Source organism: Podarcis melisellensis, assembly GCF_964234715.1.
Source record: "Podarcis melisellensis genome assembly, chromosome: 12".
Lineage (NCBI taxonomy): Eukaryota > Metazoa > Chordata > Lepidosauria > Squamata > Lacertidae > Podarcis > Podarcis melisellensis.
In genome coordinates, this window is record NC_138544.1 from 33,173,650 (window position 1) to 33,192,050 (window position 18,401).

Consider the following 18,401-nt stretch of genomic DNA (forward strand, 5'->3'; position numbering starts at 1 on the left):
GAAAGGGGCCGGAAGTCACAAAAATCTTTTGGCATAACCAAATCACAGCAGATGACCTAGAGTGGTAATTAGTGAATTTATTATTATTATTATTATTATTATTATTATTATTATTATTATTATTATTTTAATGTAGACATTTTGTGGGGCCTTAGCAGTCATGGAAAGCCTTCTGCCATCATAGTATTACAGTGGGGGACCCATAGGAGCAGTAAGAAATAATTTGGTGGGGAGGGGGTTTCATGTGTCCCAAGGGCTAGCCATCTCTGCTAGGGTTGGAGCAATAATCCAAAAGTGAAATTAGAACAGAATAGGACATCTGACTTTTCCTAAAATCACCGAGAAGCATCATTAAAACAAAACACCCTTTTGAAGTCACCCCTCCATACACACACACCCACCAATAAGGTCCTTCTGCTAGGATAATTCAAATCCATCGTGGATAGTTCTGAGAGGAAATATCCACCTGCCTGAAAATGGGTACCATGCCCAAAGTCACTTTTCAGAACTGCTGGGTTAAAATTTAGTAAGCCTACTAAAGACAGCATTATATATCAGTGGCATCCTCACCAATTAAAACACTTTCATGCACAGTACAGTGGTGCCTCGCAAGACGAAATTAATTCGTCCCGCAAGTCTCTTCGTCTTGCGAGTTTTTCGGCTTGCGATGCACGGTTTTCCATAGGAATGCATTGAAAATCAATTAATGCGTTCCTATGGAAACCGCCTTCCCCCGACCTCTTCTGGCGGGCGGCATTTTAAAATCGCCCGGGACAGCGGAGGACTTCTCCGCTGTCCGGGGCGATTTAAAAGCCCCTGGGAAGGCAGGCAGGGGGGACAAAGACTTTTGCCCCCCCCCCCGCCTGCCTTCAGAAAAGGTCCAGGACAGGCGCGGACCTCTCCGCAAGCAGCGGGAGCGCTCCTTGCGGAGAGTTGCAAGCGCGCCCAGGCTTTCCCGCCCCGCCGCCCGGCATCGGGACATGGTTCCGATGCCGGGCGGCGGAGGGAGGCTTTCTCGCCCCGCCGCCCGGCATCGGGACGATGCCCCGAAGCCGGGCGGCGGGGAAGGCTTTCCCGCCCCGCCGCCCGGCATCGGGACATGGTTCCGATGCCAGGCGGTGGGGGGAGGCTTTCCCGCCCCGCCGCCCGGCTTCGGGACATGGTTCCGATGCCAGGCGGCGGGGGGAGGCTTTCTCGCCCCGCCGCCCAGCATCGGGACGATGCCCCGAAGCCGGGCGGCGGGGGGAGGCTTTCCTGCCCCGATGCCGGGCGGCGGGGGGAGGCGTTCCTGACCCGCCGCCCGGCATCGGGACAATGCCCCGATGCCGGGCGGCGGGGGGAGGCTTCAAAAGCCGTCCGGGGGCTTTTAAATCGCCCCGGACAGTCCCGGGGCGATTTAAAAGCCCCCGGTTAGGCAGGCAGGGGGGGGCAAAGACTTTTGCCCCCCGCCCGCCTTGGGAAGAGGTCCTGGACCTCTTCCCAAGGCGGGCGGGGGGGCAAAAGTCTTTGCCCCCCCTGCCTGCCTTCAAAAGCCGTCCGGGATAGCAGGAAGCGCTTCCCTGCTATCCCGGACCGCTTTTAAAATGCTGGTGGTGGGGAGCAAAGCCTTTCGCCCCCGCCGGCCTTCCTGGACCTCTTCTGAAGTCCGGAGGGGGGAAAAGGCTTTGCTCCCCACCGCCAGCATTTAAAAAAAGGTCCCCGAGATTTCCCTATGGGCTTTCGTCTTGCGATGCAAGCCCATAGGGAAAATCGTCTAGCGAAGCGTCGCAAAACCCGAAAAACCCTTTCGTCTTGCGGGTTTTTCGTCTTGCGAGGCATTCGTCTTGCGGGGCACCACTGTACAGCACTTTGCACCACAGGTGAAACGAGGAAATTTGTCACCTTTTTTTGAAAAAGTACAGCTTTCAAAACAGACCTTAATCACCCCAATATGGAATTAAAACAGAGAAGAAAGACTTCAGTTAACTACTCAACTTTTGCTTCAGTAGTAAATCACGCAAGACTATTCCTCATGCAAAAACTGTTAAAACTGCAAAACAAACTTACAGTGCTTGCTCCAGAGATATGATAGATCAAGATGACAAGCTGCATCCAGCCTTTCCATTCATCGGTTTGTTCCCTATTTAACACTTTAGTCTGTGCAAAATAAAAAGAGAGCATTGCGATTCCAACAAGTGCAAGCAGAGAACTACAAAACAAGGAAACACTATAATGGGGTGGATGTGTCTAAAACTACTATATAAAGGGAAGTGCAATAACTGTTATTCTCCAATTATTTTTTTTGTATTTTGCACCACTAGGAGTGGGCTACAATCCACATGACTGGTACAGAACTCTGTGTAAACAGTACGACAATGGCCGAGTGCTTTGGCTCCCCATCTAACGCTAACATTGTACTCTACCTGATAGACGGTTTTGAAATTCAAGGGACAGAGGTCCTTGTTGGGAGCAGGGATAGAGAAGCCTCGCTGAATTTACATTTGGCCACTCTGGCTCAGGGTCATGAACTCTTGAGTAAATGTTGTCAAAACATCCACAACTGCTCATCTGTTGTTTATGCACAGCGGTTTTCTGGAAGTGACAGTTTTATTTGAATCTATCTACAACAGGGTTGGGGATCCTTCTTCTGCCCGAGGACCACATTTCTTTGTGGGCAATCTTCCAAGAGCCGCATGCCAGCGCTGGACAGGCCAGAAGTGGGCAGACAACTGAAGGAAAATGTTACCTTTGTACAGTAGACTAGTTTCTACATGCACCTCTCACTGTCTGCCATCCAGGCAAACAAAAAGGATTAACCCCTTTTTTGCATTGCCTTCATTGTTATTGTAACCTGTTTAAAATTGTAAACTCAAGAAAAACACTTTTTACAAAAAGAAAAGGCAGCAACATTGCCAGAGTTCAAGGAAAACATCCCAGTCAGACAAAGAGCCTGTGATCTTTCAGAAATAAAAACAAAAATAAAGCAGGCTTACCTCTTTAGTATTTTCCGTGTAAAACACCCCTAACACTAGGATATAGGTGATTGGTATGAAGAAGGATGAGTGAGTGTAAAACTTGTTTTCTTTCATGAACAGATTTGCTCTGTCGCACAGATAGAAGTAACCCATTATCAAACCAAGTCTGCATAAACACTGCAAGGCTGTCTCTAGGGTAGAAACGGCTGGAGTGTTGGTGGCAGGTTTCTTCTCTTCTCCACTCTCCATATCTGCACATGGCTTATTCTTCTGGTGATTGTTACGACGTATGAGAACAAGAATTAAATATCCAATTATGGAGGAAGCAAAAAACCCAAAGGCTAGTTTTTGTATCAAAGTGACAGGAGGCTGAGGCTGGCAGCACGAACCATCAATGGGCTTTATAACCTTGTTGCAGTGGATGTTTATCAGAATCATTGCATTCTGTCCAGGGAAAAAAAACATAATTCCAGCCATTAGGATATGGAATTGAAAATGTCGTACTACTCACATGGTCTAAATGAATGGCAGGATGTTGTTTTCTTTTTTTAAAAAAAAAACACAACAAAATATTGTTTTAAATTTGTTTCACTGAACAAGTCCAAACTATGGGCATCAAGAGACAAACTTTTTCTATCATCCAAGGGCCAAATTAAATGAGATGTTGGGAGATCCATGATTGGATCTCCCATAGTTTAACCTAAAACAAAACAAAAAAAAGTGGAAGATCCCATCCTCAACCTCACAAACCTTTGGGTTTTTTTGACCCTTCGTATTCAGGGTGACAACACTGCTAGGATCCACTGCTCACCGTATATTTTTCTAATCTGTGTTGGACCTACTTCCACCCCCAAATTCCTTTCAGAGGAATGCAGTGTGCTGATTCTGGAATTATACTTCCTGTTTTAAATAAAGATGCTTTATTTTTGTTTTTTAATAGAACAGAACTTAGTATTAATATAGTACTCCCCCTTCAGCATTCAAAAAACTTTCCATATATCTGTTTGGTTCACACACAACATTAAACCATGGATTAGCACTACACCCACACTCATACTTCTGTGTGGTTGGAGAACTTTGCTATTTTCAGTTTCATAGAATTCTGGCCAACTTTGTAATCCGTGGTTGATGTAGGGTTGTTCTGAAACTCCCCCAAGTTTGTTTTAAAGCACTACCCAGGACTTTATGAAACCAGAAGTAAATCAAATCCTTCTCCTAGCCACATTTGAGGGGAGAAAAGACAGAAACAAACAGTGCTAAACTATGGTTAGGAGTTATGTATACAACAGCCCTGTAGGCAATCAGCAATTCTGATATCTCTAAGCATCACATCCTTAATACAAAGCAGTATACAATGATCTACACTGTGTAAAATATTTTTTATTAAATAGTTTGAAAATAATTCTGTAAACAATACTTGAAGAGAAGCCTCATTATTATTTTAATTTATTACCCACCCTTCCCCCTAAGGTCCCAGGGAGCGTTACAACAATTTACAATACAATATTAAAAACCCATTAAAAACTTACAACTGCTAAAAATGCAGTAGCAACAAAGTAGTGTCTAATAAATCTAATAAAAATTAAGACAATTTCCTACAATTGTCAGTCTTTTGGCATTCTAAATCTTAAAGGCTGTTTTCTATAAAGAATAATAGAATCAAACAAGTGTAGAGCTGGAAGGGAGCATGAGAATCATCTCGGCCAAACTTCTGCAAGGCAGATTACTTACTATTTCTCTGCTTGATTCAGAAAGGTGTATACCATCTGAGGACTGACTTATAGTTTCTTCTGCTATCAGCCTAGATACACTGAAAATTTTTACTTTAGCTTTTGAGTTTTTTGAGCTGCTGTTCAGGATACTGATTGCTGCTTCATTGTAGGCATCTATTTTCTCATTAGTGATCATTTTCCTGCTTTCACTCAACATATCTTCATAAACTGGATCTGATGTCAAAAGAAAATGGGGATTTTAAAAAAAGAAGAAATAAATAAATAAATAAATAAATAAATAAATATAAATAATAAATACTCAAGCTCTAGATATACTATTCTCACCCGCTAAAATGATCCACTAAAATAAGCCTCGCATGTCTCTCCAGTTAGACCCTTAGAGGGAGCCCTTTTCAAGTCTGTGCAGAGGAAAATACGCTCCTAAAATTGGAGCACTTTTCATTCTGCAAAGAAAGCAGTTTGCATTTAAGTTACTAAGGGAAGCACTTTGAATATTGCTTCCTTTGGAAAGAAAAAAATGCTCCTTTTAAAAACAAAGGCATCTGAAGCTCCTTGGTGAGCAGTTGGGAAATGCTGCACAAGGAGCTTTGGAAATTTTGTGCTTGTTGCTTGGGAAATGCTGAGTCCAGTTCTTGCAGAAGAGTTTGTGCTGTGCTTGAAAAATGCCCAACAACCTGGTGGTCAGGCATTTGGGAGGCACTGTGCAAGGGGCGTGGCAGGCACTGTCAATTGGCATGGCCTGCAAAGCCCCTTTTGGACTAGGCCTGCCATTACTTCCCCACACCTTATGTCAGGTGTGGGACAGGTGGATGTGGCTTGGCCAAAATGGGCTGCTGAGCAAAATGAAGGTTCTCCGTCCCTGAGTTAGGGCATGATGGTAACACAGTATTTCCTGCAAGGAGGACAAACAAGCTATCTGGTCTCAATTTGCTGATCTAATAATGAAACAAGCATCCTATTCCTATTTATTCCAGTGGCATTAAAATGTATCTACTCATGAGCAAACCCACTGTCTGGGCTGCCCTTCAAAATTTTAGCTTCTAGTCTTTCCAGTCAGTTGACCTGTTGCAGCCTAACCAACCATTTCCCCCCAAAAGTGGCCAGTGCTCTGTGCAGATACCGTGCAGATAATAAGAAATGTGTTTTCCCACAAACTGAGAAATGGATTTACCAGTTAAGCCATTCACAATGTGGGACAAACAGCAGCAGCTGTTCTTGGAATACATCATAGAATAAATCTGGTGTGGAATTGCAAGCATTATATACAAAAATGCTTAGCTAATGAATTTGTTTCACCACAAGACACAACAGCTATGTCATTATTTTACCTTGTAAGACCCAGTAGACATCACTGCTCTTTGCCAGTTTTTCCAGAAAAGGGGCAACTGATGTGATATTGATTTTATACTGTGTGAGGGCTTCATTGCTGCCATTGTGAATACTGATAGACCACTAAAAGAGTATTAAAAGTGAATCAGTTAGAATATGTATTTGTGGACGATATAATCAAAATAGTTCAATATTCACAAATCTTCGTTGATGTTTCAAAAACAGGATAGCTGAAGTAGACAAACACAAGAAAATTCTGAACTCTGTACTCTTGGGTAAGAAGCATAGGATATTGTGAACTGCTGTTGCTAAAGGGCTTTGATGCGAATTTAAATTTAAAAAGATAACTACCTAAAATTGACAAAACATACTAATAAAACACTTAAAAATTATCTATTGCTCCTTCAGCAGTTTCAAATATTAAATGATACCCACAACACACATCAGTCCCCCTATAAATTTTTATCCCGTAAGACCAAAGAAGGTGTTCCGTGCCAGAAGTATCTGTCTATAAAATTAAATAATATTGCCCTAGAACCAGAAAGACAGGGAGGGAGAGAGGGAGATGGAGATGCACAGAGAAGCTTAGGCTGTGAGTTACAAGACAGAAGTATGAACGGTTAGTTAAAGAAAACAATACACAGAAAGAAGATCATATGGGATTTTAAAGGTCTGAATTAGAAGACTACTGTTTTAATTTTCAATGGCCATTACAGTGACATATTGGATGAACAGCTTACCACAGCAGCTCCTGCTACAACTATGTGAGGCTTTGGAGAAGAACCCTATGGAACAGTAAAAGGGAGATTAGTCTTTTCAGTGTCTTCATAAAGGATATGAATAATCAAATGTATTGTACTGCAAAAAATAATCACATTAGTCCACATTTAAACCTCATTTTAAAAAGTAAAAACCTCCACAAACTTTAATCAATGTATAAAATATGTTGCAGTTGATTTGGAAGCAATTAAGTTATGACATTATAGAAGCACTACTGATGAAGGGAATTGTGGAACTGTTTTCTACTTGGCAAAATCTAGAATGTCACTTAAATGAAATATCCACTTAACTACACTGTACAGTACTTTGTAATTGTTTTGTTTTAAAAATGTAACATCCTAAACCTCTGCAATTTTCACATTTTAAATAAATAAAGACACACTTCAGAGTGCCAGTGCATACTGAAAAAAACCTGAGGGATAACTAGCAGTCTAATTTATTTCAGGACCAGAACTGCCTAATGTACCCCCAACCCTGGGATTGTTGAAATATATTGCCATAAAGCAGAGGTTTTCAACCATTTTGAGTCCACAGCTCCCTTGACATTCTTTCTGTGGCACCTCTGTGGGGCTAGCCCAGTTATGTCACCCCTTGCCTGCAGAGCTGGCAGGCTCTCACCCCTTTTCGAACAGCCTCCCTTGTGGAGTCTTCCCTCAGCATCCTCTCCCCTCTCCTTGGGACTCTTCCAGGCAGCAGCTGCTGCTGCCCCGATCTCTGAGCTGCCCCCCCTGCCCCAAAGAGGGGTGCTTCCTCATACTGCCCCACAGGAGCCTGGGACTTTCTTGTTCATTCCCAGCAGCAAGGGATAGTGGATTGGCTGGCTGGGCTCCCTCACCCACTTGCTTGCTTACTCCGAGGCTGCCTCAGCTCCTGGCAATCAGCACCCCCTGGCCAGCTCCAGAGACATCATTAACCTGGGCAGCTTGTAGCCAGGGCTGCTGCAACAAACAGCCACATAAGGCTTGGGGAGGCAAAGGCATCAGAGGAGGGAGGGAAGGAAAGAAGGACAGAGGCCAGGGATGCCCGCAGCACCCCTGAGCATCATTCAAGGCATCCCAGAGTGCAACAGCACACTAGTTGAAAACCACTGTCATAAAGGAAGTTCAATAATGCAACTCACTTCAGTCCAAGATTTGATAAGCTGTTTCATAGATCCATTGACTTCCGGATACCACAGAAATTCCTGAGGGGAAATGGATGAGTTTATTAGCAAGTGGTTTACTCTCCTGAAACAGTCATCTTATGTCAGCATTAAATGTGGCAACTATTGACAGAATCAGCAGCGTTCCATCTGCATTTTCTACCGCAAACGTATAACACCTATAAGTAAAAATATGCATGTACACTAAGATCTTATGCTGATGTTTGTTCCTGGGCCAATCAGGTTTTTTGGACACATGCATACACATATCTTCTTTTAATAATTTATGCACTTTTTGTAGAAAACACTGCTGCTGTTACTTAAGAGGACGCAGTGAGAAGGAGACTTGACTAACTGCTCAAAGAGGAAACTGGATTGTTTTCAGCAGTAGGAGTATTTTTGAAATGATTTTTGTTATATTCTGCAGCACTTAATTCCTTCAGATATTTAAGTATTTGTCCTCACAATCCTTCTAAGGCAGCTAAGGAAAACCAGCCCAAAGCAAAATCTTCCTGTGGTTGTGTGTGTTGCAGCCAGTGCAAACTGTGGTAGCTCAGCTACTGAGGTAGGATGTCACTTATAGATTACCCCAGTGTTGAAAGAATTGCATTGGCTGCCAATTAGGTACAGGGTTAGTTCATGTTTTGGCATATAAAGCTCAATACAGCATGGGACAAAGACTCTGAGGTCCCTTTCAAATCTATGATTCAACTGTCCAAAGGAGGGCCTCTTGCAAATACCATCTTGTCAGGAGGTCTGTTCTGCACAATGTAGGAATTGCTTTTAGTGTTTTGGTACCAACCATCTTAATTATTTCCCAATTAGTATCAGACAGGAGCCATCTCTGTTGCCATTTCGGCACCTACTGAAGTCTCTTTCAACAAGCCTTTCAAGTGGAGATATTTCTAAGTCTGCATCTGCATTGAAATTTTTTTTGGTTTTGTTTTATCACTTGATTGCTGCCTAGGGCTCCTTTAGGAGGAAAGGTGGGATATAAATTTTACAATAAACAAAATACGAAAGTACTACTTTAGTAAATATTTATTTCTAAAGGCTTTTTATGTTGCTATACTTCACCCTGGTGTTTTGTGAAAGGGTGGTATATAAATATTATAAATAAATATAAATAAAATAAATACACATGCCAACTTCTTTTCTTCATTCTAGTTTAGAAGCAACTGGGTATGCTTACCACTTTAAGTGAAGATGATTTGTCTTCAAAAGGAATGTTTCCATGCTGTCAAAGTAAGAAACAGGCAAAGAAATTATGCCAGTTTCCAGAAATCCATGACTGTATTCATGTTATGCTAAATTCTTAATTTGATGTTGCCTGGTTTATTTTGCTTTTTAACTATAAATAGCAGTTGCCTGAAAAGGAGGAGATAAGGGAGAGAGGGAGCAGGAAACAGGTTTGGGACTATGATGCAGCAAGAGAAGTTCTTAATCCTATCCTCTCACCACAAAGTCCCAAAAAACCTCCCTCACCCCCACCCTGCTTCAAAGTTGCATCAGGAAAGAGGGTGCCATTGGAAGCTTCCCTCTTGACAAGAACAGCAGCTTTGAGGACCAGCGGAAGACTAGAGATTTTCATCCAGGACTCCAGCGTAGGCCTATATTTCTAATGGTCCAAAACCTGATTACAAGCTCTGCAACTGCTATTTAAAGGGAGGAAAATAAACACACAAAGCCAAGTGTATAATTTGGGGGCTTTTCAGGCACACTTCAATTATTCAGTGCCCTTTAGGTAAAATAGCTGCAAACACACTCATGCTCTTATTTTCAAGGGCTAGTCCTTAGTGAGACTAGGTCTCTCCCCCCCCCCCAATCTTTCCAAGTCGCCCTCTACTAACAGCCGTGGAGCACACCATTAGGACTTTCTCTTTGCCTGGAGTTCAGACTAAAATGATATCTCAGACTGCCTCCTCTCTCTCTCTCCTTGGGTTCCTGACTTAAATTCTTCTAAGATGGTCCTCCTCCTTTATCTTTATCAATATCTGAAGTGCAGCACTGACCAAAAGCTAAACCCTCCCTCCTCCTTTCCCTCTCTACTTCTGGGTTCACCTGCAGTTTGACCGTACCCAAGGTAGCACAGTGCCAATTCAGGATGCCGCAGGCTACAGCTAAGTAAAATAGGCATCAAACTTGCACATGGTTAAGGCACAGAGAAGCCAATGGTTGAAATGTATTCATGCCACCAACTTCTAAATACAAAGTTCCCAACTACATTCTTCAGGTTTCCACTATTAACCACCTGTCTTTTCAGCAATTGGTTCTTTTCTCTGAAACTGCTTGATTAGCTCTCTTTCTGAAGTTCCTACATTCATTAGCCTGGTTCAGACATCACATTCCTGATCTGAAAACTAGGGTGTCCCCATCATCTGCTGCTTCCTCCCATTCAGACTCCTCTCGTTCATCCAGCTTGATACAATACTTTGAAGTAAACTTCAGCACAAGACAGGATGCCCATATTGAGAAACTGGCTTGAACATTCTTGACAAATCAGAACTGGAATCCAGAAACAAAGTGTAATTTACAATCCTGGTGTGTACCCAGTGCTCAAACCTGAATTTCCTGGTATTGACATCCTATGTATAACCACCTGCTCCTGAAGAGACTATCAATGTCCTGAGAGAACTGCTGGGGCAACCTAACCCACACTTTCCCTGGGACTCCTGAAGCCCTGTGTGCAAAGGCCTGCCTTGAGGGAAGGCAGAGTAGAAAACAAGAAAAGCCTAGGTCAAGGAGCTACTGCCGCCAGCTCCTGTAGGCAGCCTAAAAATATTTTGCAATATTTATTTGTAATAACATTTTAAATCATAAACCACCTTGGCAAGAAGGCACTGTACAAATAAAAAAAAATAAAATAAAAAAGTATTGTAAAGCATGTAAGGGGAGGGTGAATATGGTGGAGGAACACATGGGCATACTGTGTTTTCCTAACCCAACCAAACCCAATTTGGTGGACCAGGAATGTGATGTCTAAACTGGATCAATACATTTTCAACAGAAATACCTTTACAACTAAGGTATTACAATGACTGTAGTTTTCTAGCAATAACTGTGATAAAAGTAAAATATAAAAACCATACCTTGACTCCATCCTCCTTAATTTGAGGGTTCAGGAGTTTCACAAATGAGTAGAACAGCTGACGGATCCTAGAATCACCTATAAATGCAATATGTTTGTCTACGAGGCAGGTTTTTGCTTCACTGTAAAAACAAACATTAATATTGATTTTCTTCAAGTATGACACAACCAAAGTCATTCACCCCCAAAAAACTGCACTGTAGAATATTCTGAGCACCAACTTATATCATATATCCTTGATAATTCCAATTTGTGGGAACAAATTTCCCTTTCTCTTATAAAACACTACAAATATTGTTATATATTTCATAAATTGTTATGTTATACTGTCCTGCCATTTTTACATTCTATTAACTAAGAAAAAAGAATTGCAACACTGTAAGACTGTGCTGGGCCTTCAACTCAATCAGTTACTGGGAATTGCAAGTGGTCAGAGGGCTGCTGCGCTTATGTCCAGCTTGCAGGCTTCCCACAGGCATCTGGTCAGCCACTGAGAGAACAGGATGCTGGACTAGATGGGCCATTAGCCCGATCCAACATACTCATCTTATGCTCTCAAGTAAGCACATTTTTTAAGAAATCAAATTCAAAAAGTAAGGTTGCTCTGAAGAGGGCAGGACCCACTGATGCACCCTTCTCTCTGGTATAGTCATTCCCTGGGGTGACTGCAAAAGGCTTTAGATAATGTGAGAACTCCTCTTTACATAATATCTAGCTGCTACTAAAACGGTTTGAGATCAACTCTGGTGGAGGTGGGGAAATAGGGGTTTTATTTGCTTCACATTTTCTTTTATAGCCTTAAAGCAATCAAGGTACACAAACTTGCTCACTGACAGGCACCTTAATGGTGCAATACTTTATGCACCAAGGCTGATGGAGGAATTATTAGATGCATCATTCCTCAATTTGGTGCCCTCCAGGTATTTTGGACTACAGTTTCCAACAGCTCCAGCTTGCATGGCCATGCTGGCTGCTGCTGATGGGAGATGTAGTTCAAGAGCTTTGGAGGGCACTGGGCTCAGAAGGCTGAACTAGAGAATGAGGTGGGCGGGATTTGCCTAAATGGCTGCTTTAAGTACCAGTTTGCAATTGTAGGTAAACTGATATGGTTATGTGAGAAATTTCTTCATAGTAAGCAAGATACAGACTAACAATCATTACTATTTATTTCATTTCTGCTAATAAAGTGAAACCACTAATAGGGATAGGGGAAACTCACATGAGCAGAACAAACACATTATGTGCCATATGACATTCACAGTGTAGGTCTAAAAATGTAGTAATCCCAGAAACTAACACTTTACATTTAAGTGCACCCTTTCAATATTTTCTTCTTCAAGGGGAAATTTAAAAGTAGAATATCTTACCTCTGCTTATATTTGTGCATCATGCAGCCGTGAGGCTGCCATACTTTCTCCCCAAGAAATCTTCCACTAGAGAGAAGGTGCTCACAACTATCATCACCTTAAAAAAATAAAACACTCTGTATTATCATTTGATCAACAGCTGTGTTCACAACCCACATAGTAAAGATAGGCATTTTATTGCCAGTCAGAAAAGTTACAAACTTCTGGGCTTCATTTTAAAAAGGCTAAATTGAGTATGAGCCCAACACCTCCATTATCATTCCTTCAATAACATACTACTACTATATAGCAGTGACATCAAATGTTTTTGCCAATATGTACTTTAAAATGAAGGATCCTAGTTTCATTTGTTCTGCTTAGTTCACACACATGCACAATCCAGTTACAACTGGCAGCTTTAAAAAAACTATGTTCAATTTAACCATCATAATTAACCCCCGAAGGCCAGGATTAAAAATTAAGTCATTTAAGATCCATGTAGGATTAATGAGGAATGAAGCCAAGGAACTCTGTGCTCACTTCCAAACCAGTGCAGTATGTGTAGCTTTGTCACTTGTGTGATCAAAATTGTGCATTAAAAAAAATTAAACACATGATCATTACACTCTAAAAAGACATCGGTTTTACGGTTTGATTACTGGATTGCACTGCTCTGACAACAAAATTGTAATGACAGAAAAGTATTACACTTTAATGTAGGTGCAACAAAGCCAGGAAGGAAACGTTGAGAAAATCTTAACAGAAGGAGAAAGCTGTATCACTCCTACTTTGCCCAGTGGCATGAGGTTTGAAGAAAAGCTATCTATACAAAATTAACAAAGGACATTTGCCTAGCAACTGTGTGAAACACAATTACTCACAACAATTTTGTTGTTTTCCCTGCACTTGGCGAGCTTCTAACCAAACTGAAAATTAATAGTGTGGGTAAGAGAATACGTCTGGTGCAGGATTAACTTAGGTAACAGCTGTTATCTAGTAAAGAGGCTTGATTATGACCCGACTTGCACAGCAAGGGCCAAAAGATGGCCTGCTAGATTCTGGTCCAGAAGAATATGGGATCACATGAACAGCATCTGCTCTACCTATGTGAAACATCCTCCAACACTGAAGAAGACAGCTTCTGCTTACACAAGGCTATATTTGGTTTTTAGAATTACAGACATTTACACCTTCCTCCAAGTACTCCCATCTCTCCCTCGTTGTTCATATTACCTCAAATTCTTAAATTGTGTAGTTTCAGTTTATAGTGTTCAGAAAGAAAATAGAGTTGTGTAAAAAAAGTAATAATGTAAGAAGAGCACTGCTGGATTAGACCAAAGGCTGATCTAGTCCAACGTCCTCTTTCCAGTGGCCAACTGAAGCCTATGAGAGGACTACAAGAACACTGCATATCTTATCATTCTTTTTGCAGTACTAATTTAAACTAAATATTTTTTAATTACCCAGATACAAAGCATAATTCCTTGAAGTGTCCTTCAAGATGCATGTCATGTGGCCATTGAATAATGTTATCATTCCTTAAATTTCAGTGCATAATGTGCTAGTATTCCTAGAGCAAACAACTACAGGTATATTCTAAATTACCAATTTATCTTAAATTAAAATAGAAATAAAAACTTTAGGGAGCTTATCAAAATTAAGAGGCTAGGACTTCTTCTGGAGCTACTTCTCATCAGAAAAAAAATATCTGGGACTCTACATTCTACGAATTCTGCATACTCACACAAGGAAGTATCACTCACTCAGAAGTATACTTCTGCAGCTGCTGCGAGTTTTCAAACGGCACTTTTTATCTGGTTATCAATCTGATTCTCAGTCTTGCAACAGAATGAACCTCAATAAAATACATAGGGCTTCTACTGGAAAAAGAATTGGTGTCTGGATGTTGTTTGCAGATGATGGACCCTTGACAGTGCACTCAGAGGAAGCTCTACAGAGACTCATAAACTGTTTTGCCTAAGTGGAGTGTGGCCTCACCTTCAGCCTTACAAAGACCAACATCTTGGGTCAGGACATTGCCAGCACTCCATGCATCAGCACTGGTGATCACACGCTTCAGGTCTTAAGACGATTTTGTCTACCTGGGCTCCACCATAACCTGCAACCTTTCCACTGATGCTGGACAAGCGTATTGGTAAGGCAGCCACAGCAATGGTGCACCTCTCCAAAAGGGTATGGGAGAATGTGATGCTAACAACCAATACCAAGATGAAGGTCTACCACATGGCAGGACAGAGCCTCAAACGAATACGTGCTCTTCCAAGTTCTGTCTCAGTAATGTCTATACTGGCTTGGTAATGTACATAGGATGGAAGATGGCAGGATCCCCAAGGATGTGCTCCACAGGGAGCTGGCATCAGGCAGCAGGCCTGTTGACAAACCAACTCTGTGTTATAAAGTTGTTTGCAAACGTGACATGAAGGCTGACAATATTAACCCTGCCATGTGGGAATGCCCTGCAAACAACTGCAGTACCTGGAGACAGACAGACAGGTTGTGTATCCAAAAAAAATGACCAGATCAGGAATGACCGCTGGGAGAAGCAGGGAGAGAAAAAACACCATAGTGCATCTGCACCAGCGAAAACAAACGTCCTCATCTGCCCCAGCTGCAATAAAACATGTTTCTCCTGTACTGGTCTCTACAGCTACAACAGGAGCTGTTAACTCCCCAATGGTGTAACTTTACCCCCAATGGCACACTCTTCCATTGTCTCTTGAGACAGATAGATGGCAACAATAACAAGCTTCCTTATCCCTTTGTGATAAAGTTGCAAAAGGTTGCACTTTCAGAATAGTTTATAGAAGCATAGAATCAGAGAACTGTAGAGTTGGAGGGGACCATGAGGCCATCTAGTCCAACCCCCTGCAATGCAGGAATCTTGTGCCTAGTTTGGGGCTTGAACCCATAACCCCAAGATTAAGAGCCTCGCACTCTGCTGACTGAGCTATCCCAGCTCTTGTCAGTTTATGTTTTCAAATGATGCTTTATATCAAGGTACTCTGGAGATAAAGGATTTTTCTTAAATCGAAAGTTAATTAATTGTCTCACAAGGAAAAAAAATGTGAGGCTAAATAGATTTTTTAGATTACCAAGAAATTAATTTTTATTTTCAGAAAATGTAGTTTCCGGTGTTAAAGGTAACTGATAAAATGAAAATCAGACCCACAAGGCCAAACTGGTACCCAGAAATAATGCTGTACAGGTGAGACTTACAAGTGGCAAATTTCACTTGTTGTCACCTATAACACCCACATCAATGATCTTCAGCAATCCTAGAGAGTAGTATTTCCCTCTCACAGACCCTGGGAGAATTCCCAGTATAGAGTACTCGACTTCGTGCTGAAGAGCAAAACAACTTGTGGGAAGCTACAAGGACCCCATATAAGGAAGAATTATTTAAAATTATGCAGCCGCAAGTGCTTCTATATGGAACTTTATTTCAATGTTTGGGTATTGTAAGAGCACTCTTAATCCTCCAGCTTGGAAGGCTTTTCTTTGGCCCTTATGTGTTAAGATTTTGCCGTCTTATTGATTTATGCCATTTTACTCTACTGTAGATTTTATTTTAGTATGATGTTTACTGTTTGAGGAGACCTTTGGGCCAAAAAATGGTATATAAATAAACTGAATAATAATATAAACCTATGATGCACCAATCCCCACAAACCACATGACACCATACAGTGAGTGAAGTGATGACCACCCACTCACGCAAAAGGCTTGAGGAATTCAAAATACTCTTACTTCCAGTCACTCTGAACAAAAACATCTGAAAGCTTTTTAGGGCAGTGGGTAGGCTTTCAGCTTGAGTTTAGTTTCTGGATGTTAGTAATCCTGATTCAAATACCCCACTCAAATGTTAGAAGCTCACTGGGTGGCCTTGGTCAAGTCACTACTCAACTAACATATTTCCTTTGTAGTAAACAAAATAAAGGTGTATTGGAGACTCAATTCAGATGCTGGAGAGGACATGGGAAGAATTGCTTCCCCAAACACTTCTATAGGGAGCCCTGCTTTGTCTGGTGTCACCTCTGTCACCACTGCTGTTCTTGAAAGCAAGCATATACATTTCTATTTCCAGTGTCAAATGAGGGCAGGACAAAAAAGAAGGGAGTCATAGCAGGGAGAGGTCTTAATCTTTTAATTTAGGATCTCGAAGCCACACTCTTTCAACGTATCTCAAGCACACCACCTTCTCCTACCCTACATGTCAGCAGCTTCTTGCAAAGCTGCCAGTTTGCATGATTTACACTCCTCACTCCCACACATTTTCTTTGTTTATACGGCACACTCCTAATTAGCTAGCACAGACCTCAGGCTAAGAATTTAGTTAAACAGCAACCCCGAAACCGCTACAACTTCCTGCGTGGGTAATAATTTCTTTTTAAAAAAGAAAAGAAAAATGCAGCCAGCCCTTCTGAAGGGAGAGATCGCAGCTCAGTGAGAGAGCACATGTTCTGCCTGGCAGAAAGCTCCAGACTCAAGTCCTGGCATCTCCAGAAGCAGAGAGCAGGTGATGGGAAAAGGGACATCTGCTTGAGACCTTAGAGAGCTACTGCCAGTCAGAGTTTGCAACACCCGGCCAGCCAGACCAATAGCCTGTCCCTGGTTATAATGGCATTGTCTGTCTTCATTTTGCATTTTTATGTCGCGGACCGCCCTGTGATCTTCGGATGAAGGGCAGCACACACATTTAATAAACAAAGTAAAAAATGTTGCGCCCAAAGTCAAACAAGCCTGGGTTGTTTAATTTGGACAGCTGCTTCCTGCAGAAATCCGCACGGACCGGCTTCTCCTCTGCCCTTAAGGCGCTTGCTGCGGTTTTCTTGTCTGTCTGCAAACGCAAGCTGGAGCTGCCAAGGCAGGCGGATGTGGCGTGGCGGCGTGGCGAGAAAGGATGCTCGCGCCGGGGCGAAGTTTGGCAGGTGTCAGTCACCCTTCCTCGGCCAGCTAAGCGCTTGCTTTGCAACGGCTTGGAGGAAATGGGGGGAGGAGGGAGAGACGTACCTGCCTCCCAGAGACACCTGAAGTGGCGGCTTTCGCCCGATGCCAAAGGAAGCCCCTTCCAAGGAGGCGGCTCCCCCTGAACTGTGGTGGTGGAGGAGGAGGAAGCGAGGGACCCCATTTCTGCTCCCAGCGGATCCCCAACAACCACGGCCAACTTCTCCGCTCCCTATCTCATCTCGCCCCTCCCCGCCGCCCCTTCCTCACCTCGGTACCGGCGCGAGGCGGCGTGGCAGGCGGCGAGCAGCAGGACGGCGCCCAGCGCCAGCGCCTTGGCGCTCCTCACGCTGAAGTAGTGGTTGATCTCGCGCTTGCCCAAGGTGTAGGCCAGGGCCGCCATCTTGGCTCCTCCATGACAACAGTGCGCGAAGGAGCGGGCGGCGGCGCACGGGCAGCTGCGCTGGGTCCCCAGCGGGGACGGCGGAGGGGAGAGGAAGAGCCGCCGCTTCTGCCGCCGCCACCAGCGCAGGGGAGAGAAGCCCAGCGAGGAGAGCCCCGCGGAGGCGGGCGGGTCGTCGGCGTCCTCGTCCTCCGCTTCGCTCAAGAGCAGCGGCGGCGGCGGCAGAAGCGCGGCCCCCTCCCCTTCCTCCTCGTCCGGGCGCCGCCGCTTCACCTCAGCAGCCAGGGGAGCGCCCGCTTTCCCGTCCGGTCCCTGAAGCGGCGGCTGCAGCTGCTGCCGTTGCCCCCAACGGCCATCCGCGCCCCCCTCACGCTGCTGCGGCGGCGGCGGCGGCTGGTCCGCTACCGCCCCTCGCGGCGGCGCCCCGGCGCCTGGCCCCTCCTCTGCCGCAGCCATGGAGGGGAGCGGGCGAGCCCTCGCGCCTCTCTCTCACGCGAACAAGGGCGGCGGGGAGAGGGGAGAAAGCGAAACTTGGCGAAAGAAGCGAACTTCTTTCCCTCAGCCGGTTTGACTCGGGTGTTCGCATCCGACGTGGGGGCAGCAGCCGCTTCCTCCTCCACCTGCCTAACCTGCTCTGCTGGCTTGGCAAAAATAAGGGGACG

General features: G+C 43.7%; 1 protein-coding gene across 2 annotated transcripts in view; it reads right to left on the reverse strand.

Moving 5' to 3' along the window:
• The window catches only part of CASD1 (CAS1 domain containing 1), a 30,710-nt gene extending 12,551 nt beyond the window's left edge, over positions 1 to 18,159 (reverse strand). The window contains exons 1-10 of one of the 2 annotated variants that reach the window (XM_081931235.1): positions 17,607 to 18,159; positions 12,393 to 12,489; positions 11,027 to 11,147; positions 9,130 to 9,174; positions 7,917 to 7,979; positions 6,757 to 6,801; positions 6,016 to 6,139; positions 4,686 to 4,900; positions 2,973 to 3,398; positions 2,047 to 2,136 (exon numbers count right to left, since the gene is read on the reverse strand). In XM_081931235.1, coding sequence (XP_081787361.1) covers positions 2,047 to 2,136; positions 2,973 to 3,398; positions 4,686 to 4,900; positions 6,016 to 6,139; positions 6,757 to 6,801; positions 7,917 to 7,979; positions 9,130 to 9,174; positions 11,027 to 11,147; positions 12,393 to 12,489; positions 17,607 to 17,739 — 1,359 coding nt within the window. In that variant the 5' untranslated portion in view covers positions 17,740 to 18,159. Of the gene's footprint in view, positions 1 to 2,046; positions 2,137 to 2,972; positions 3,399 to 4,685; positions 4,901 to 6,015; positions 6,140 to 6,756; positions 6,802 to 7,916; positions 7,980 to 9,129; positions 9,175 to 11,026; positions 11,148 to 12,392; positions 12,490 to 17,402; positions 17,424 to 17,606 lie in introns of those variants that run through there. The other variant, XM_081931236.1, reaches the window with a different exon arrangement.
• Between the last annotated feature and the right edge of the window lie 242 nt (positions 18,160 to 18,401).